The sequence below is a fragment of the Aspergillus clavatus genome, genomic scaffold (genome assembly GCF_000002715.2).
Source record: "Aspergillus clavatus NRRL 1 1099423829796 genomic scaffold, whole genome shotgun sequence".
Lineage (NCBI taxonomy): Eukaryota > Fungi > Ascomycota > Eurotiomycetes > Eurotiales > Aspergillaceae > Aspergillus > Aspergillus clavatus.
Genome location: NW_001517103.1, coordinates 390,809 through 410,951, shown reverse-complemented (window position 1 = coordinate 410,951; position 20,143 = coordinate 390,809). Strand labels below are relative to the sequence as shown.

The following is a 20,143-nucleotide window of genomic DNA, read 5'->3' as shown; positions in this document are numbered from 1 at the left end:
ATAAAAATGCGAATAACTTCACCCTGGTCCTCATTCAAACATCATCATCTCCTTCCCACCATTCAATCTCTCTACCGAACTTTCCAGACTCGACGAAAATACCCTCAATAATCCTCAAGATGACTGTCACCACTCCCACCCCCAAGCACACATTCAACGAGCGCGCCGCCGCCAACAACTTCAACGATGCGCAGATCCTCAACTCGAACAACCCTGCTGGCAGTGACATCCCCGAGGAGTCGGATGTCGTCGTGGCCGGCGGTGGTATTCACGGTCTCATCTACGCCATCCATGCCGCCAAGTCCAAGCCTGACAACCTCAAGATCTCCCTGATCGAGAAGGGCACCAAGCCCGGGTACAAGATCGGCGAGAGCACACTCCCCCTGTTCTCGTTATGGTGCAAGATGCACGGCCTCACCGGCGAGTATCTGCTGCGTCTGTTCGGCCTCAAGGACGGCCTGTGCTTCTACTTCCTCGACCGCGAGAACCAGGGTCAATACACCGATTTCTGCAGCAACGGCACTCCCGGTCTCTTCCTGAGCGGGTACCAGGTCGAGCGGCCCATCAGTGAGCTCCTTTTCACGCTGCTGGCTCAGCGCAACGGTGTCAACGTCTTCCACGGTCGCCAGGTCGACTTCAACGCGAGCACCATCCAGGGTGGTGTGAAGGGTAACAAGATCGCCATCAACCCCGGCAAGTTCGACGGCAAGCCCGCCACGACGATTGACTCGTCGCTCCTGGTGGATGCCACCGGTCGCTTCCGCCAGCTGGCGTCCAAGAAGGCTTCGCTGCAGCGCTTCGAGGGCTGGAACTACGATGCTTTCTGGGGTTACTTCACTGCGCCCCAGGACGAGAGCAAGATCCCCATGCGCTTCTACGAGGGCGACCACACCAACCACTTGTGCTTCCCCGAGGGCTGGGCCTGGGTGATCCGTCTGCCATCGTGGGAGGGCTCTGAGACCGCCAACCTCATGGACATGATCACATACCTGCTGGACTGCGCCGAGGCCGGCGTTCCCGGTGACCAGATCCCCAGCTCCGAGGAGCTGGCCAAGATGTTCGACCTCAAGTTCCGCTGGACCACCAGCATCGGGTTCGCCGTCCGCAACGACGTCAAGTACCCCGAGGACATGTCCGCCTACGGTACCCGCGAGGCGGAGCGCAAGTTCAACTACTTCGTCCAGAAGTACGACCTCATCAAGGAGTTCATGACCAACTTCGAGCTCATCGAGGACCTCTACGGCCCCGGCACCACCTGGTACATCCGGAAGTCGCTCACCTACCAGTCGCCCGTCGTGTCCGGACCCGGCTGGCTCGCCGTCGGCGACGCCTGCGGCTTCACCAACCCGCTGCACTCCCCCGGCATCACGGCCGCCATGTCCACCTCGACATACGCCGCCGAGCTCACCCACAAGGCCCTCGAGGAGGCCAAGCAGGCCGCCGACCGCGATGCCGCCGAGCTCGCCATCCGCAAGACCCTCGCCCCCTACGACGACTTCGCCAAGCGCCTCATCCCCGCGCTCAACCAGATGAACCGCTTCAACTACGTCTGCTTCCGCGACCCCCGCCTCGGCCCCCAGGTGTCCTGCCTGTGGCAGTTCTTCGCCGGGATCGGCATTCCCGGCTGGCAGCTGATCCGTCAGGACTACAACCTGAACTACGACACCTACGTGCCGCACTCGATCAACTGGGCCTGGGGAGCGATGGTGCCCGAGTACGACGCGGTGGCGCGCAAGGCCATCGAGCTGATCGCCCCGATCCCGCTGGAGGAGTCGGTGCCCGACGCCACCGTCCGCGAGGTCATCGAGTTCTCCAACGCCATCAAGCGGGTCGCCGTCGACTCCAACCGCTTCAACTTCCGCTGGGACGGCCTGCTCCGCTACTACGATCTCTTCCTCAACTACAACGAGGAGAAGAACTGGAAGGATGTCTTCTCGCGCCAGTGCAAGGGCTGCGGCGCCTGGCTCGTCTGCCGCCCGGACTGGCTCAAGTGCTACAGCTGTGGTAAGGTCCGCACGGCCGAGGAGGCCGCTGTCACCTGGAACCCCCCTCTGGCTGTCGACGAGGTCAAGGCGCTGGTGCGTGCCTCGGATGCGAAGCCTGCGGCTCGGGCTGCCCAGGAGGTGGCTGTATAAAATTGGATAGAATTTGATTTGTGTCTTGGTTGCTTATCTTTTGTCAAATAGCTTTTCATCATTGTTCTCTTTTTTTTTTTTTTTTTTTTTTGCTGGTTCTTTTGAGCATTCTGCGGTCATCTCATTCTTCCCGATTATACTCTTCATGATTCATTTGCGACTAGATACATGCATGATTCTTTCTCTTGTCTGACTGATTACTTGCCAATTCCTGTGTGATAGGAATAGTGATAGTGATAGCACGGCTTTTCTCCATAGAAAAAGAAAAAAAAAACATCACGTTCTTCTTTTTCCCCCCAAAAAAGCCAACCATCTACATGCACTGCCGATGCAACCCAACCTTGTACCTCGCCAACGCATTCGTCCCTTGCAACGCCTCCAGTAACGACACCACTAGATTGATATGCCATTGCAGCAGCCGCACCTTCTCCTGATTCATCCGCCCGCCCGCCTGATACGCCATCTCGCCTCCCGCCCCGGCTCTCGACGCCGGCCGGGACCCGGCACCCCCCATCCCCCACCCACCAGCCTGCGCCGCATGCAGCAACACCTGGCCGACCAGCGCCGCCGACGACGCCGGCTGCAGCACCCGTCGCAGACTCCCCGTGCACGGCCGCTTCTCCTCCGCCGCGTAGTCCATAATCCGGCTGACGCGGTCGGCCACCATGTCGCCGTTGCCGATGCTGCGACACTGCGAGAGCACGAGGATGCACGCGTCCATGCACGCGTCCATGCACATCATGCGCAGCGGGCCCGAGCTGCTCGCCTCGTGCATGAGGTGGAAGGCCTCGTGGCGGAAGAGCTTGAAACGGATGAGGCCCAGCTCCAGACTGAGGTGGATGTTCTGGACGAGCGGCGCGCGCGCCAGCGACCCGCGGTGCTCGGCGCTGTGGGTGGGGAGGTCGGTGGCGCTGGCGCCGGCGCCGGCGGTGTCGGGCGCCGCGGGGCTGGTGGTGAGGAGTTGGTAGAAGCTGAGTTTGCTGTCGAGGGCGTCGAGCTCGGCGCAGAGCTCGGCGGCTTGGGCCGGGGAGATGGGGCCCGGGCGGATGATGCAGTCCTCGGCGCGGCGGGAGAGGTGCGCGAGCGCCAGCGCGTACTCGAGGTAGTGTCGTGTTTGGCCGAGGCGGTCCCAGTGCTCGCGTTCGATGGTGGGCGGGTAGGCCCCGTCGTCGGTGAGGCCGGGGACCTTGGACGGCGCGTCGCGGTGCATCTCCGGGCGGATGAAGTAGCTGCTGTTGTGGTAGATGCCGGGCGAGGTCCAGTCGAGGACGCAGAGGAAGGACCACAGCTGCCAGCGCCATTCGCGCTCGGCGAGCGACGTGTCTTCGTCGCAGGGGCCGTCGAGCGAGGCGTCGACGGCCGCGGAGATGACGTCCAGGTGGAGTTTGAGGTATTCGGAGGGGGCGGCGAAGGAGCGCGCCGCGAGTAGAAGGAGGATTTTGATTGACACCACGCGGAGAGGGGTGTCGGTGGGTGGAGTCGGAGGGGAGTTGGCCTGTTGGAGGAAGTCAGGAGGCTCCGAGCTGGACTGTGCTGCTGGGGCGGATGGCGACTTGAGGTTGGGGGCTGTGAACGAGTCTACATCCACCGGGGTGATGAGGGTTCTGGACTTTCTCCCGAGATCTCGGACCAGCGCGTCGATGTCGGTTCCTCCCAGACCCAGTTCCTGCGCCTTTTGCGGGTCCAGGTCTACCGCTGCCAGGCTCGCACACGCCAGGATCAGGGCTACTTTGAGGTGAAGTTGATCCAGGAAGCCGGGGGAGCCGGTATAGTCCGCGGCTTGTCGAAACTGCTCGACCTCTTCCACATCATTAATGAGTTGCGGCACATCGACAAAGCCAGTAAGCGATGCCGATGCGTAGATCTGGATCGCGCGCGCGTCTCAGTAATCTGTTTTGTTTCCCTTCCGCTTCGTTCGACTCGAGCACTCACATAATGCGAAATCAACCCCCATACTAGCGCACTCTCCGGGAGCAGCGCCACTATCCGTAACGGCGTCCACTGCTTATGCTCGGCCGCTCGACACGGCGAATCTACCCCTGTGTTAACGGTATCCTGTTGAAGGCGGATCCATCACATACCCCAACCGGTACATATTGAGTTGGTCGCCGCATGCGACGAGGGGCGCGAGTCCCCTGGGGTGAGGCCCAGACTCTCCGGCAGGCTGTCCCCCTTGCCTCGGATATTCTCAATCAACGCGGAATTGGATGTTTTGAGCTGCTTGACCTCCTCCGTCAACTTGAGGATCAACTTGGGCAGCTGCTCCAGACTTTCTCGGTGGCTCCGCTCGGGTCGCTGTCCTTCTTCCCAAGTACATAGATGGCCCTCCCCTCGGGCCTGGCACGCACCGCAGGGATCGAATCGGTCACATTTGAGCTTGCGCCGGCGGCAGGAGTGACAACTGAAAATCTTCTTGTCCTTGCCCTTTTTCGGCGCGGGGTTGGACTGTGTGGGCGCTGGGGAAGGGTTTGGTTTGCTCGTGGACGAGGACACTGTCGTCGACGGTGTCTTTGTCGTCGTCATGGTGAATGAATGGGATTGTCGTAGTACGACCGATTTCGGTCTTTTGTTTGGCCAAAAAAAAAAAAGGTCGAGACTAAGGTCACACAAGTGGGAGACAGAGAGACGAAGAACAGAAAGACAGAACAGAAGGAGATTGATTTGGAATTGGAAGCAGGAACAGGAATCCCCTCTAAGTCAATAGATAAGCTGATCTCGGCAATCGAACGAAGCTGACATGACGCACTTCAATGCTCGATCAGACACGACTCCAATTCCCGGTTACTACTCATGGAGCCCATGGCTGGAAGGCAACTGCCTGATCTCACGTACAGAGCCAAGAAAACATGGCTTTGACGGGGGTTCATTTTATACGAAAGCGGCCATAGTGCTCCTGCTGATCCTATCCGTCAGGCCATCCACCAGCGCCTTTGCCTGGCTGTCGCAGGATCACGCAGGAGGATCTGGATCCCAGCTGGCGTGAAGCCGATAAGCGATAGAAATAATATCGCAAATTAGGCAGTATAACAGGGGGGGCTGTGCTGAATCAGCTGCATGCAGGATGTTAGCTCCTTCGTACTTACTGTTAGTAGGGTTAATTAAGGGGGGGGGTGTGGTGACTGGTGAGGATTGCGTTGATCATAACAGTTACGAGGGACGACGAGGGACGACATACCGATGGAAGACCAAATGAAGCACACAGACTATACTAGACTACCAAGAAGACAGTATTGCAGGCTCTATTGGGGAAAGCGAGTGGTGGTGGACGAAAGGAAAGGCGGCGCGTGGTGGGATTTCGACTGGTGTTTTCCAACGAACCAAGCCAGATCCAATGTAGATTACTCTCATCATGCTATTCCTGCAGAACGGATGATCTAAGATCCGGAGATTTTTTGGTCATCTGCAACATGTTGGGACTTGGGAGGATCTCTTCATCCGGATTCGGGCTGAATCGGATTTCAGCCTGCGTAGTTTAACTCGATTAGTATTCTCAGCAGGATTACTATTCAGTCTTCAGTCCCTGTTTGCTCTCTGACAAATCCAGACCGATTAGACGAGCGCGTTCTCTCAAATATTCCTGAATTCCTCCAGTATTTTCTCTTTTTTTTTTTCTCTCTCCCCCTTCGTCTTGGGAAACGGGCACCTAGAAGTGATCGCCATCCACCATAGCCCCAGGATTGGACAACATCCATACTACTGACTACTGCCGGGGTCTGTGCAGTGGCATGCAAGAGTGGAGCCAAACACTAGCGATAAATTAATCATTGGGCTCTGCTAAACAGGCCTTAATAGGTGCTGGTTCGGGCTAACGATGGATATACCTGACCAAAGGACCAAAGTCCGCGGGGATCATTCGGCGAAGGTCCACGTTCTTGTGAAGACTTTCGAAGAGCTCCCTTGGCAGGGAAGATAACCTAGCCAAGCTCTGGCTAGTGGGAGATTTGTCTGGCTGATTGTTTCCTTGGTCCTACCTTGACCACGTGTACGGTGTACCTGATAAACAGGATGATCAATTCAGCTGTCTAGGGCCTGGATTGACAAGTTCATTGACAGGAAGAAAAGAAACGAAACCAAAAAGGACCGGTGCATGTACTATTCATGCACTCTGTCGCCCAACACCGCGTCTGATTGACGGCTTGACCGTCTCCTCTCGAACTCTATTAGACAGATACGAGGCCACTGATGACGTCGTCTGAGTTCTCCGAACTGGCTTCTTTTTCCTGAAACGACCTTAGATCGGAGACGGTCGTCTAAAAACCCCCCTCCCCAGCGACAATTCCATTGAAGCCATTGTCGGCGTACCTGTCAGCACTTATTTACGGCCGAGTATTAGTTCATGCTTATCAGCCCTTGACCCATCATCATTTATTCAAGGGGGATACTAGTTTCACTTGACTCTTCGCTTAGAGAGAAATGATCGATCCCATCATTATTTTGGTCGGGTCAAAGTACAGACTACTACGTACAGAGTACGCAAATCCCCCCCAACTGTCTCAGAGTACGCAGGCTACTCGGGCTGTCGGGGGATCAAACACCCCCGACCTAACAGGTTCATCTGAAAATTACTCAATATGATGAAGATTTGTGGGGATTCTCAGGGCATTCTAGCCTCTAGAAGGATAGGGGGGAGGAAATAATCCTAGTCAATCGTCCCCGGGCTATGCCAATCCGTCTGATTGATGGTTCTCCCAGCCGATCCACAGACATAGCCAGGACCGACTTCCCGCCGAGGCAAGTCTCTGCAGAGATCAATGCCTCTGCCAATCACTCCGCTCTCGACCGAAAGTAGTCGCTGATTAGGTGAGGAAGACTGTTGGCTTGCTCATCCATGACCATACATATGTGGCTGTCCCGTTGCAAGTCATCTCGGGTCAACCCGAGCCTTGTTCGCCACATCATCACGGCTAGTTTCATTCATGGTGTCTCGCCCCTCCGTGAAGCTCCGGGATCGCGTTCCTATCTTCTCACGCAAGAGAAGATCTACCGGCTGGAACGCGATTATCCGATTCTCCGACCGATGCAGCTAGGCGCCGTGCTGGAATCTACGGAGCTTCTGTCGCCGAGGCATTATTTTCGTCGGAGTTTAGCAAGTGATCACTGAGTTTTCGGCCTTTGGGGGCTTCTAGACTTGTGCAACGCGAAGCACTGGGCTGCATCCTGCCAAGTCTTGCACCGGCTTCTCTTTCAACGGGGGACGCCACGGTCTGCCATCTCAGACAAGCAACAAGCCAGGACATGTGGAGCCGGCGCGGATCTTCTCTCTGTCACTTTCCAAAAGGGCTCCATTCAAAGAATTGTTCGTGGTTCGTAGGGCAGACAATGACCATCAAAGAACGCTGTCAAAGAGTGGTTGCGCATTGAAGTGACAAAGAATTTCCACCACTGGTGACAAAGGAATGAGTCCAACATGGAGGTTTGATAGATGCGCTATCGGAGTGGTTTGAGAGGACTAGACGGAGCCGTGGCTGTCCGAAGGTATTCCAAGTCGCTTTGAACATATGGAACAATGTGTCGCTCCATCGAGAGCAGAAGTTCAACGAGGTCTTTATGTAGCATCATGCAGCAACAATGAAACGAAACATCTTCTTCTACATAACATTGATCTCGAGCTCCAAGTCCAAGACCAAGATGATGTTGAAAGCAACGGTATGTTATATATATATTCAGGATGAAGTCGTGTCGAAATGTGCTGGAATCATCACCAACATCCAATCGATCAGATATCCAGCCCTCACGAGATTACCAGTCTGTGATCCTACCATGTCGTACGTCGCATACAACCCGAACAGTCAGGAACTGAGCTACGAGGAGATCAGCTCCATCGGTGCGAGCTGCGCTGCGAAAATATCCCAGCACTTCGACAACCACAACATCCCTAACCTTCTCTGGGGCAGACTGGCCCTGGGTCTGGTCGGTGAATGGACGAAGGATCCGGTAAGCCCTCCCTCTCCAAATCGATCCTCCTATACTAACACCCACTTTAGGACGTTGAATTCATTATCCCCGATGAGAAGATCGAGAAAGCTGCTGACCTCTTGACAGCGCGCGATGGATGGGAACGATGCACGAGTACGGAATGCCCCCAGATGAAGTACCGCCATCGCCAGGTCCCCCATATCCACATCCACATGCCCGACGAAGGGGAGCAGTCCGTCCCCTGGTGGACGATCATCTGTCTGCACAAGAAGTCGGAGCTGGTCTGGTGGATGGACGATCTCAAGGTGAAACACATCTCGCCCGATGACAAGGTGTTGACGATCTCCCACGGCTGGTCCGTTTCCTGGAACGATAAATACCCCGTCGCCATTCTACAGCCGAGTGCCCTCGTCAAGGCTCTGCTTCTGCTGTTGTGCCGGGACTGGCGGCATCCCCACTATTGGGATATCGAGTGGAAGCGCATGCTCGAAGGTTTAATGGACGGCTATAATTACCATGATCTGAGACCAAAGTACCAGACTTGCTGGACCAAGGTGTACAACCACTACCGGCAGAATGATGTCCTGCCATGGCAGCCTATCCTGGACTTGCGAGCCATTCTTCGGAAGAAGAGAAGACTGCCTCCTCCTTTCATCGTGCCAGGCTTCGAGGCGCCCCGGCGCCCTTCGGATGAAATGCTGCGAGTGGGTGAGTTAAATTTCCAGCTGGTTAACTTGGATTGATCTGTTAGTGATTCTTTGCTGGGTTTAGTTGGTGTTTGTGCTTCAAGTAAGTATCCCTGAAGTTGAAATATATTGTTGCTTGATGTGCCTCACCAACATGGATTAGAGAACACTGAACTGTAATTGACCGAAAGCGTTTCACCATGAATATTTAAGCCATCTTTCTTGTAATTATCTTCCTTAAATAATAGTTCTACAGCGCAGGCCCATCGATACTCTATCCTTGGAAAGCGTGACACTGCTATCTTGGTCGCTGCAGCTTGCTCTAGTCGCTCTCTTCTCTGGTGTGCTCGTATTCATCCTCTTCCATCTCTTCATATCCCACAAGTCTCTAAATCATTGCTTTCCTCAATGGCAAGTAGAAGTACTGGCTGCTTACTCTGTGTGAAGCGTCGAGTCAAGGTACGCGGACGCGCTTTTGATGCAAACACCTCACTGATCCGTGCTACCTAGTGTGACGAAAGACGTCCGGGATGCGCCAAATGTGAGAAATATGGCACATCGTGCCCTGGATATACGAGGCAATTCAAGTTTGTATCTGGCAAGCCTTATCGCTCTCGCCGTTGTCCACGGATTGATGAGGCCGTATGTGGAAAAGAGGATCCTGAATCTATCCACACTCCCATGCCATCGAGCGGTGCAGGAGCGTTGATTTCAAACATGCAGCCGTTGACACTTGCTTCTCCGCACTTGAATGTCCTTCAGAGTCTTTCGGTGCTGGTGGATGATCTCTCACAGCCGTCCTCGACGAACTCGACCCATATCGTCTCCCGCTGGCTCGGTTTTCTTCCAGCAGCGTATGGAAGAAACAAGACGCTGGATGCGACGATCCACTGCTTTACAGCGCACCATTTGTCCAAGTTGACGGACAACGAGCAAATAGCTCGGTATTCCCGCTCTGCTTACGTCCAGAGTCTCGGAAGACTACGAGCGTCCCTAAACAGCCGTGAAGAGAGTTTATCCTCGGACAGCTTTTGCGCCGTGCTACTATTGTGCATATATGAGGTACGCTCGCTTGCCGACAGAAAAGAGGAAATCGGATGAGCTGACTTTGAAAGCTGTTTGCCAACAATAACGAGGCTGATATATGGATGAAGCATGCAAAGGCTGTGAGCCAGCTCGCAGAGATGCGAGGGCCAAGCTGCTACGAGGATCCATTCAATAACACCCTGCTAAAGGCTGCACGAGGCTTGATCGTAAGTTGCGTTCATACCATCTCCGTGTAGATGCCACGAATACTTATGATAGATCATGCACTCTCTCTTCTCGGGTGAAAAGTGCTTTTTGGCGTCGGAAAGATGGCATGCTGTCATGAAACAACGCATCAACTCCTTCGATACGGAGGAGCTCGAAATTCTCCTGGAAGACTTCATCGCGTTGTTCACTGGCGCGCCGAGCCTTGTTCACGCCTTGTATGAGATCAAGGGAGCAGACCCTACGAGTCCGATGACATGGAGGAAGATGTCGGAAACCCTCACCAGATTCCTCGAGATGCAGACCAAGTTACAGGCCTGGTACGAACAGTACTCGCGTGTCGCACCACATCCGCATGATAGGCTATCGTCGACAAACGACACGCGATACCCGGTTGTTCTCCATTACACCGATGTCAACATCGCGTCTCTGTTTTGCTCTTCCTACGCATACATGGCGATCATTCACGAAGCGTTCCGAACCCTTGGCTACCCTGGAAACCACGAAGCCATGATTGTCTTTTTCCGAGATCAGATCTGCAAGTCTGTGGAGTACCTCAGCGCGGGCCTGCTCGGCCCCTATAGAATGGGATTCTCTCTGCTTGTGGCATTCGAGGTTGCAGATCCTGCGACGCGACTGTGGATCAAAGATCGATTGATGGACATGTCACAGCGCTATGCGGCGATGCGGCCCCAGACCTTCGAGCCAATCCTTGATTCAGCAAGTAGCCCGACTTCGCCCTAACTGACACCTGTTGGTTGGGTTGTATATTGATGATCACATATTTTGATCACTTTCAAGCTTCTCCATGCTGGTGACTGCGGGTTGAAATGGCCCCATCACAGCACGCTGTCAATAGAAGCACTGTGGAAATGATCTCCATCAACAGACCCATACCTACTCTAACATCTGTGCTACCCGTGGTAGGATTGAATCCCCCAGAGTCATACCCCCCGAACACAAAATACACGACTCTGACCGCGAGAAACAGCAAAGAGGCAAGGTCCATCAAGACACCGCGATGGCTGATCGTGGGAATATGTGCGCGAAAGGCGATCGACATCCAGCAGACCAGGCCGATGACGAAAGCAAATTTCATCATGAAGACGACCATCCCGACGTCCTTATAGGCGGTTAGATCCATACCTCCGCCGACTATCGCCAAAACGAGTGAGGGTATCACTGGGAAGCGGACCGCGTGAAGCACGAATCGCCAATGCTTCGGATATCTCGAGTTGCCTGGTCCGGTCCGTTCGACTTGTCCGCTTTCCGAGGTTAGTCTTGACAAAGACAAGAGACAATGTATGAACATACCTTCGCAGTAAAGGAAGGCTCACTTCCGAACAAAATATGCTATTCACTCAGAGAATCAAGAATAAAGTAGATGGAACCTTCCACTACATCAGCTTAGCCTAGGGAAAAGAAGATCACAACATAACTCTTAAGTACAGCAGTAAAGCTGAGCTTCTAGGATAGTAAAGTTCTTTAAATTTATATGTTGATATTCTATGTTCCCAGGATGGAAGCTTCTGCTGCAATGGGCAGTCCACTAAGCGGCTCAATCACATCCACAGAGATCAGTTATGCCTCGCGTTTCTACCCCGTATCGCACCCGGATCACACGTCTGAAACACGCAGTAGGCGGCCAAACGGTCTCTGCACCGACGGAAACCCAGTTCTGGGGCCATATGGACTCATCGACCTGGCGGCGAATCTACGGAACTCACCTTCTATGACCTTCTTGACACTGCCCCCCGACCCCAACACCGAAGCTCTAACGGATTCATACAGGGGCCTTGAAACTGGGGTCATAAATGTCGCTCTTCGAAACAGTGTGGGTGTCTACGAAGTGAGATTCTGTGGTCGGCGGTCTGTTTTCGATCCAGATCAGGAACTGTGTTTAACTGCCTTGATTCGCTAATAAGCTGGCAGAAAGTTGGATCAATGCTGCAGGAGATATTCGCGCATATCTTATGACATTGTTGTTGAAGTGCTGGGCCCCAGATCCGAGCAGTGATTGAACACAGGCACCAGTGATGACGACCGCTCTGTGAGTAACTGCTGCCTTCTACTTGACCTTAAAGGATGGTATTTCCGCATCTCTGCAGCTGATTGTGCCTCCCTGATAATGGACCTTGCTACATATGAGCTCAGCAGCTAGGTCCTACTGATGCCCCTTTTATATCATATTGAATAATCCAGATGGTATCTCGCGTGCTTTGAAATTCTTCAGATTGTTCAAAGTTGTACGATGCCCTAATGATTGGCATTTGCTTCATGCTCTAATCTTTACTATACCTTAACATACATCTTGCATATACACTCCGGTTTCCATGACCTGGAAACTGTGGTATCAGCTCGATGGCAAAAGTCGATATCGGTGATGGTAGAACCGGCGTCAGCAATTCATCTGTACCATCCCGGTAGACATAGATGCACCCATAACAGTTATGTTTATCCTCTAACCCTGTTTACCCGGTGTAGGAAGAGGTCGCTCAGAGGATGCTCGACACTTTGAACCTGACCGGTGTCCTAACGATTGGCTGCTACCGCGTGGGAACCAACAGCAATGCTAGCGAATGCCTGCCAACAGTCCTGGTCGAGGTCTATCGATTCGTAAAGCGCAACTGAAACACTGTCAGGGAGGACGTGATCGGAATCCTGGACAGTTGCGGACTTTCGACTGTCGCAGTTCTCATCAGAAAGGATGCTTGTCACCTGTACATGGACGCCACACCTTTCATTCCTCTCGGCTTCCCCGACTCGGATCGCTAAATATCTATCCGGAAGATGACCGGAGGATCGGACATGGTTCAAGGCTGGCTGTCAACAAGCCTTCTTCCTTGATCTATTGACCTGCTCTAATTGCCCATGAAAGTCTTTGCTGTCCCCAAATCCACTTTCCCAGAGATCTGGGTTGCAATAGCCGAGAAATCACCCTTGATGGAGCGCCATGTGGAGCTTCTTGACTGCACTATTGATGCATCTCGTCCTAAAAACGCCCTCTGCACCATTCAACAAACGAGTCCGTCGGTAAATATTGCCATCCTGCAGGTACAACGAAACACATGGCGGATATTCGCGAATCGTAGGAGAAATAAATATCAATCCCGGATCCTGCCCTGTCCAGCTTGCTTTTTCCTTGTCCTCCCGTGGTAGTGCTTGCGTTCAGTCTTTTCAATATCCTCGCTTTGTTGTTATACACTCGTTTTCAGCTCTCAACAACATGGGCCGGTGGACACAACAGCTTCTTCTGCCTGCTCTGGCAGTCTTGACTCCGTTGTCTAGTGCATTGGAAATCACCCGTACATTCACAACCACCTTCCCGACCTCCACCGTCGTCACTTCGTCGTCCGCCGTGGCTGGCTGCACGGTCGCCTCGTCGCTGGACATCACCTGCGGCAATGGATACTCTAATAGCTATGGGGCAGTGTGGCAGGAGACCTGCTCAGCGACCATTACCGGCGGCTCCATCGTCCTAACTGGATTGGCGCGTTCTCTTCGGGCCTGTATCTCCGCCTGCGCTGTCCGCTCCACCTGCAGTGCGACCTCCTATGATCAATCGAGCGGCATGTGTTATTTGTATGCGGGCGATGTGACCATTACACCTGGCGGACCGTATCAAGCTGCTCTTCGTTATGCGCCCACTGCCAGTCCTTGTGTCTCGACCTGGCTGGTCACAGAGACCGGGACGGGTACTTCGACGTGGGAGTCTGTCTATACAGTGACTCCGAGCCCTATTGCCTCTCCATCCCTGACGCCGTCTCCACAACTCGTGGCTTCGACGCCGTTGAGCCCTTCGGTCAGCCCGTCTGTAATCCCGACGCCTTCTTCGACCCCGTCTGTGCAAGTGACGACGCCCTCACCGCCGTCTTCATCGACGCCGCTGATCCATTCGTCTGATACGACGTCGACCAGCACATCCAGCCCGGTGGCTTCGCCTCCTGTGCAGTCTTCCTCGATTCCGTTGATCCGTACATCGACTTTGTCTACGGTTTCTCCCGTCTCTCCTTCAGTCATTCCTTCAGTGATTCCTTCAGTGATTCCTTCAGTGATTCCTTCTGGGTCGTCTGTCCCATCTTCTGTCCCCTCTTCTGTCCCCTCTTCTGTCCCCTCTTCTGTCCCCTCTTCTGTCCCCTCCTCTGTTCCCTCCTCTGTTCCCTCCTCTGTTCCCTCCTCTGTTCCCTCCTCTGTTCCCTCCTCTTCCACTTCTCCTTCAGGACCTTCTGACCCCTCGTCTACTGCCTCGCCATCTGGCAACCCACCATCTTCTATTTCCACCTCTGTTCACTTGCCTCAGCCTCCCTCGACAAACCCGTCCGTTCCTTCAGGCTCAGTCCCCTCCTCGGGCAACTCTCCTTCTGGTCCGGGCGCATCGGGAACACAGTCTGCTACCGGCGCATCCGCTGCCCTTCCCAACACTGGATCAGTCAATGAATCGTCCTCAAAAGCATCCTCCTCGCATGGGTCGGCTGGAAACTCCCCTTCCACTACAATCTACACGGTCACGACGACCCAGGTTCACACAATTACCTCTTGTGCCGCCACGGTCACCAACTGCCCTGCTCACCAGCAGACGACATACTTGACCACGGAGACTCTCATATATACCACAACCGTTTGTCCGGAGGCTACTTCATCAGGTACTCACGCTACCGGCGCGCCAACAGCGATTCCTCAACCCGGTGTCACACACACAGCAATTGTCCCCTCCGAGCAGGCCGCCGAAACCGCGCTGCCACCTGCCCATATGACTACGTCCACGGTCTACGTCACAGAGATCGACGTTATCACCGCCTGCCCGCCGTCCGTCCACAACTGCCCCGCCAGCGAGAAGAGCACCTACACCACGACCAAGACCGTCGCTGCTTACACGACGACATTCTTGGTCGCCGTGACTGATTCCCCCTCGGTCGCTGGGTCTGAGGCTTCTTCCGTGCATGCCGCGCCAGCCTCCACCCTTATCATCGCCCAGCCTCTTGTTCCTGGCCACGGATCAACAGGCAACTACACGGTCCCGCAGGCTCCATCTCTCAGCACCTTGCACGTCGGAGCCACATCCTCGGGCTCCAGCATGGGGGCCACGCACGCTACGACCATGAACACCGTCTCTTGGCAGGGGGCGCCTTCTGGGACAGTGACTGCCCCCGGCGCTCTCTTTACTGGAGGAGCTTCTCAGATTGGGGGATTCTCTGCCCTCTCCGCCGGGGTCGCTGTACTGTCTATGATTTTCCTCTTGTAAGAGAGAATGTGTGATGTTGATACGGGGTTAGGATATTTCTATTGAACTGTATATATATATAATGTGTAAGACTAATATTGTGGTGAAAGCCAAATACGAGAGAATACGACCAAACACCAACATTCGGCAAAACAAAACAAAAGAAACAAAAAACGAAAAGAAAAGGATTGGATCACCATCGTCACCACTTACCAGTGCCATTTCCATGCCTCTATGGAGAATCAAAGCTTGGCCTCGCTCAGAGTGGCTGACGACATTCCACAGTTGGCCGGAGACGGAAAATCCACACAGACGAGCGAGCAACAGGTTCACCCTTCACAGTTCGCAGTTCACACGAAATATCCTCGAGGGTTGGGTGCTGCAAAACCCTCACCGAACATGAACAGAGTATGGTAGCAGAAAATTCGCCGTCATCAGCTCCATCCACAGCCGGTAGTGACGTATGGAAAGCGCTGCAGAGCCAATTATAGATATTATTAGATTAGTGGAGCGGAAAGGGTTTCGGCATGCCGAAAGTCAGTGACGGGTTGACTGAACAGGTTTGGAAATGCTCGTCGTTCTTTTCTCCAGGGGTTTTTTTTTTTTTTTTTGTGTGTGCTTTGGATTCTATTTCTTTTCATACTCCTATCCCGCTTGGAACTATACTATTCAATTCTTTATTCCATTTCAACATTGAGGCATTGGTCAGGCTCTGGCGGACGAAGAAGACGAACTATGGCGGATCCGGAGACTCACAACGGTGCTGCAGCGCCAGTCAATGACGCAATGGGTGCTGCACGCCCAAAACCGAAGAGGAGTCTGGTAGGCAAGTAAGTTATTCTGATGGGGAGGGAGAGAAAACGTGCAAGGGCTGAGTGGAAGCAGAGTCAAAGAATACTTCGGCATTGGCGACATCACCGGCGAGATCAGCAACCGATCTGATATTGAGATCCATGGCTGGAATGGGCCCGACGATCCGGAAAATCCGTATGTTCTGAGCCTTCTACGATCCCCGATGGTTGAATGAAGGAAACTGACGGATCAGATTCAATTGGAGCAACAAGTACAAATGGCTGCTCACGGTGACCATCTGCTTCATGTAGGACACCTCGCTCAAAGTCACAGCACAGACACAACTAACCCACGACTAGTTCCATCCTCACCGGTCTTCCAGCCGGTACGTACGGCTCTGGAAATCAATGGATGGCCGAGCGTTTCCACGTACAGAACTCACCGTTCCCCAACCTCTTCTGGGCGACGACCTCCTGGAACATGGGCGCCGCGTTCTGGCCGCTGATCTTCGTGCCGCTCACCGAATCCTCCGGTCGCATGCCGGGATACTTTGTGGCGTATATCATTCTGGTGGCGACGATGTTTGGCTCGGCGTTCGCGCAGAACTTTGCGACGCTGGTGGTGACGCGGTTCTTTGGCGGTGGTGCGTCGTCCGTGTCCATCAACATTGTCGGCGGGAGTATCAGCGACGTGTGGTACGGGGAGAAGGCGCGCAGTCTGCCCATGTCGCTGTTCGGCTTCACGAGCGTGGTTGGTATTGCCTTGGGGCCGTTTATCGGGTCTTCGATCGTGCAGATTCACAAGACTGATCCGTGGAGATGGTAAGAATATCCTGCGCCTTCACCCTTCTTCCCGTTTCGCGCGGCCACCACCTCACACAGTACAGGATCTTCTACATCCAGATCATCTACAACGCGGCCCTGATTCCTATCTTCTGGTTCATTCTCAAGGAGACCCGCCCGGACGTGATTCTCAAGAACCGCGCGCGCAAGATCCGCAAGGAAACCGGGCGCCCCGTCTACGCCGCCTGTGAGATCAACGCCCCCAGCACCCTGCGCCTGCTGAGGATCTCCTTCGAACGCCCAACCCGCATGCTGACCACCGAGCCCGTCGTCATCTTCTTCACGCTCTGGATCTCCTTCGCCTGGGGCATTCTCTTCCTCTTCTTCTCCAGCGTCGTCCAGACCTTCTCCACCAACTACGGCTGGGGCATCATGGCCACGGGCCTCGTGCAGCTCGCCATCTCCGTCGGCGCCGTCATCGGCACCGTCGTCAACCCGCTGCAGGACTGGCTCTACCTGCGCTCTGCATCGCGCAACCCCGAACGCCCGGGACGACCCATCCCCGAAGCACGCCTCTACACCTCCATCCCGGGCAGTCTGCTGTTCGCGGGCGGACTGTTCTGGTACGGCTGGGCGAGCCAGCCCCACGTGCACTGGATCGTGCCGGCGATCGGCATCACCGTGACGGGCGTGGGCATCTACTCCATCTACATGGCGGTGGTGAACTACCTGACGGACGCGTACGAGCGGTACGCGGCGTCGGCGCTGTCGGCGGCATCGCTGGGCCGTAACACGTTCGGCGCGTTCCTGCCGCTGGCGTCGCCGCAGCTGTTTGGGAATCTGGGGTTTGGATGGGCGGGTACGCTGCTGGGATGTATTGGTGCGGTGCTGTCGATTGTGCCCGTGGTGCTGGTGCTGAAGGGGCCGGATATTCGGCGGCGGAGTCCGTTTATGCGCGAGTCGATGTGGGATTCAGACGACAGGGATACGGAGGTGCCCAAGGAAGGGGGTGAGGGTGAGCGGAGGGTTTAGGAGAGAGAGAGTTCTGGCGGATCCTGGATGTAAAATGGAAACAGGGCTATGGGCATGTTGCCTGTCTGTAGTATTGCATGGGGTATCGTCTATATCCAAAGAATTGTACAATCTATACTTCATCTCAACTACTGCGCCATCTTCTTCCGCTTCGCAAACCGCAGCCTTCGCTTCCACTTCTTCCGGCTCTTGCGCATCGCCCGCTGCGTGCGCTCCCACGGATAGTTCACCGGCGACTCGCCGCCCGTGAAGATCATCGCGTCGTACAGGAACGCCCCGACAAACGCCCCCGTCAGCGAGCCCGCCCACGGCCCGTAGAACCAGTACGGATTGGTAAACAGCTCCGACCCGTACCCGACCGCCAACAGCGCCAGACGCGGCCCAAAGTCGCGGCTCGGGTTGAACGCCGCGCCCGTCTGGTACGAGAAGGTCATGCTCAGACACGCGACGACGAACCCGATGATGAGCGAGTTCATGCCGGCGCCCGGGGGCGCGTTCTGGTCGTCGCCGAGCGCGAGCACGGTCACGGTGAGGCAGAGGGTGCCGAGGAACTCGTTGAAGAAGGCGGTGGCGGGGTCGATCCAGGACATGCGCTGGGAAGTGACGAAGCTGTTGATCACGTTGATGTCGGCGTGGGAGGCGAGGTAGACGGCGATGGAGCGGTGGTAGAGGCCGTAGACGGCGAGCGCGGCGACGAAGGCGCCGAGGAACTGCGCGGCGAAGTAGCTGGGGATCTTGCGCTTGGGGAAGCCGCGGTAGAACCAGAGCATGAGCGTGATCGTGGGGTTCATATGCGCGCCGGACACGCCACCGGAGATGTAGATGCCCATCATGGCGGCGAAGCCCCAGCACCAGCCGGTGGTGTTGGGGTTGCCCGCGTCGGCGAGTGTGACGGAGAGGTCGACGGAGATGCCGACGGTGAGCTGCACGAAGACGGCGAGCGCCTCGGCCAGCGCTTCGCGGTGGTGCGTGCGGATCACGGACCAGGTGGTGTGGTTGTTGTGGATCTCGTCCTCGACCAACTCCTGGACCAGCGGGTGCAGGTCCTCCGGGTAAGCGGCCGAGTCGAGCGGAGGGAACTCGGTGATTCCGTGGTCTTCTTCTTCTTCTTCTTCTTCTTCTTCCTCCTCTGCGGGGTGTTGGCTGTCTTGCTGCTGGGTCTCGATCTTGTGCTCGTCCGGATGCTCCAGCACCGGCTGCAGAGGCTCATCGCTCACCTCCGGGACCGACTGCTTCCCTGGCGTAACGGGTGTCTCGACGGGGACCTCGCCCGGCTCCGGCGCCTCAAGCACCGACGACCGCCTCGGCCTCACCGACGACGCCCTCGACAGTCTCCGTGTCGGCGCCCCCTCGCCCGTCAGGATCCGGTTCAGAAAGTTATTCTCCCGCTGCACGCGCGCATCCTCCACCTGCGCCGCAATCTTCCTCGGATCCGCCCTCGGCTCAATCTGGCCCAGCTCCAGATCATTCGGATCCACATCGAGGCCCAACTTCTGCGAGTTCTCCGCGGGGAGCTGTGCGTTCGCGCGCGCCTGCAGCAGCTCCTCCTTCGTCGGGACCATGCCCGGCCGCACCACGCGCGGCAGCGGCTTCGCCAAACTCCACACCGGCTTGGCATTGGCCGGCTGCTCGTACGACGGGTTGAGCTCCGCGTAGCCCGGGTGCACGAAGGGTTCGTGCGCCAGCCGCATCTGCGGCGTCTCCTCGGGCCCCGCGAGCGTGAAGTTGCCCTGCGTGCGTTGGGCGAGCGTCGTGCGCGACGTTAGGCTGGGGACGCCGCTGCGGCGCGAGGCGGCTGTGCTGCGGCGTCGGATGCCGGTGCTGGTGCGTGCCGGGCCGGCATCGTCGACGGCCGAGGCGGCGGTCGTGGGCGAGATGCCGTCCCATCGTCCTGGCGCGGTGGTTGGGATGCTTTGTGTTGGGGAGGCGGGTGCTTCGGTGGTTTCGGCGAGCCGGCGGGTGGCTTCTGACTGGGATGGTCGGTTAGTTCGACGTTGTAGGGAGCTTGATTGTTGATGGAGGGACATACTCTCGCCCGCGGGCGTCTGGGAGATCGCTCGTCCATGTCCTTTTTTTCCTAGATACAGAGTGTCGCCAAAGACATCAACAAACAATCAAGCGGCCGACAGAGGAAATTTTAAAAGTCCAGTCCCAAAAACCAAGAACCAAGAACCAAAACCCGGCACTGCGTGAAGGGAACCGAACCCAGCGCAACCTCGGACCTGGAACGGAGGCGCCCGGATGACAGACACGTTGCGCAATTCTTTCTTCCCGCCAGGGAAACCGATAATTAACGGACGCTATCCACCCGTTCTGCTTGCTGTGTAT

General features: G+C 55.6%; 8 protein-coding genes across 8 annotated transcripts, besides 6 other annotated features; 6 read left to right on the top strand and 2 right to left on the bottom strand.

Annotated features, from left to right (window-relative positions):
- Positions 1-119: 119 nt before the first annotated feature.
- ACLA_061720 (uncharacterized protein) lies at positions 120-2,135 on the top strand (the record flags this gene model as incomplete). The annotated part of the gene is made up of 1 exon (XM_001273635.1): positions 120-2,135. The coding sequence occupies one exon, from the start codon at positions 120-122 to the stop codon at positions 2,133-2,135; it is 2,016 nt and encodes a 671-aa protein (XP_001273636.1).
- Positions 2,136-2,199: 64 nt separating this feature from the next.
- Positions 2,200-2,226: a microsatellite.
- Positions 2,227-2,448: 222 nt separating this feature from the next.
- ACLA_061710 (putative C6 finger domain protein) lies at positions 2,449-4,658 on the bottom strand (the record flags this gene model as incomplete). The annotated part of the gene is made up of 3 exons (XM_001273634.1): positions 2,449-3,999; positions 4,068-4,174; positions 4,217-4,658. 3 exons carry the CDS (start codon positions 4,656-4,658, stop codon positions 2,449-2,451), a joined length of 2,100 nt encoding a protein of 699 aa, XP_001273635.1.
- Positions 2,844-2,872: a microsatellite.
- A 3,045-nt stretch (positions 4,659-7,703) lies between the features above and the next one.
- Positions 7,704-8,794, top strand: ACLA_061700 (uncharacterized protein; the record flags this gene model as incomplete). Its single annotated transcript, XM_001273633.1, has 3 exons — positions 7,704-7,781; positions 7,803-8,069; positions 8,120-8,794. 3 exons carry the CDS (start codon positions 7,704-7,706, stop codon positions 8,792-8,794), a joined length of 1,020 nt encoding a protein of 339 aa, XP_001273634.1.
- A 351-nt stretch (positions 8,795-9,145) lies between these two features.
- On the top strand, positions 9,146-10,732 carry ACLA_061690 (Zn(II)2Cys6 transcription factor; the record flags this gene model as incomplete). Its single annotated transcript, XM_001273632.1, has 4 exons — positions 9,146-9,196; positions 9,248-9,799; positions 9,853-9,990; positions 10,043-10,732. 4 exons carry the CDS (start codon positions 9,146-9,148, stop codon positions 10,730-10,732), a joined length of 1,431 nt encoding a protein of 476 aa, XP_001273633.1.
- Positions 10,733-11,507: 775 nt separating this feature from the next.
- ACLA_061680 (uncharacterized protein) lies at positions 11,508-12,619 on the top strand (the record flags this gene model as incomplete). Its single annotated transcript, XM_001273631.1, has 2 exons — positions 11,508-11,837; positions 12,473-12,619. The coding sequence occupies 2 exons, from the start codon at positions 11,508-11,510 to the stop codon at positions 12,617-12,619; spliced, it is 477 nt and encodes a 158-aa protein (XP_001273632.1).
- A 595-nt stretch (positions 12,620-13,214) lies between these two features.
- On the top strand, positions 13,215-15,230 carry ACLA_061670 (PAN domain-containing protein; the record flags this gene model as incomplete). The annotated part of the gene is made up of 2 exons (XM_001273630.1): positions 13,215-14,027; positions 14,289-15,230. The coding sequence occupies 2 exons, from the start codon at positions 13,215-13,217 to the stop codon at positions 15,228-15,230; spliced, it is 1,755 nt and encodes a 584-aa protein (XP_001273631.1).
- Positions 13,998-14,050: a microsatellite.
- Positions 14,071-14,192: a microsatellite.
- A 714-nt stretch (positions 15,231-15,944) lies between the features above and the next one.
- On the top strand, positions 15,945-17,815 carry ACLA_061660 (putative MFS multidrug transporter; the record flags this gene model as incomplete). Its single annotated transcript, XM_001273629.1, has 5 exons — positions 15,945-16,039; positions 16,086-16,196; positions 16,255-16,308; positions 16,361-16,822; positions 16,888-17,815. The coding sequence occupies 5 exons, from the start codon at positions 15,945-15,947 to the stop codon at positions 17,813-17,815; spliced, it is 1,650 nt and encodes a 549-aa protein (XP_001273630.1).
- Positions 17,816-17,943: 128 nt separating this feature from the next.
- ACLA_061650 (putative MIP transporter) lies at positions 17,944-19,880 on the bottom strand (the record flags this gene model as incomplete). The annotated part of the gene is made up of 2 exons (XM_001273628.1): positions 17,944-19,785; positions 19,845-19,880. 2 exons carry the CDS (start codon positions 19,878-19,880, stop codon positions 17,944-17,946), a joined length of 1,878 nt encoding a protein of 625 aa, XP_001273629.1.
- Positions 18,911-18,946: a microsatellite.
- Positions 18,912-18,939: a microsatellite.
- Positions 19,881-20,143: the final 263 nt, after the last annotated feature.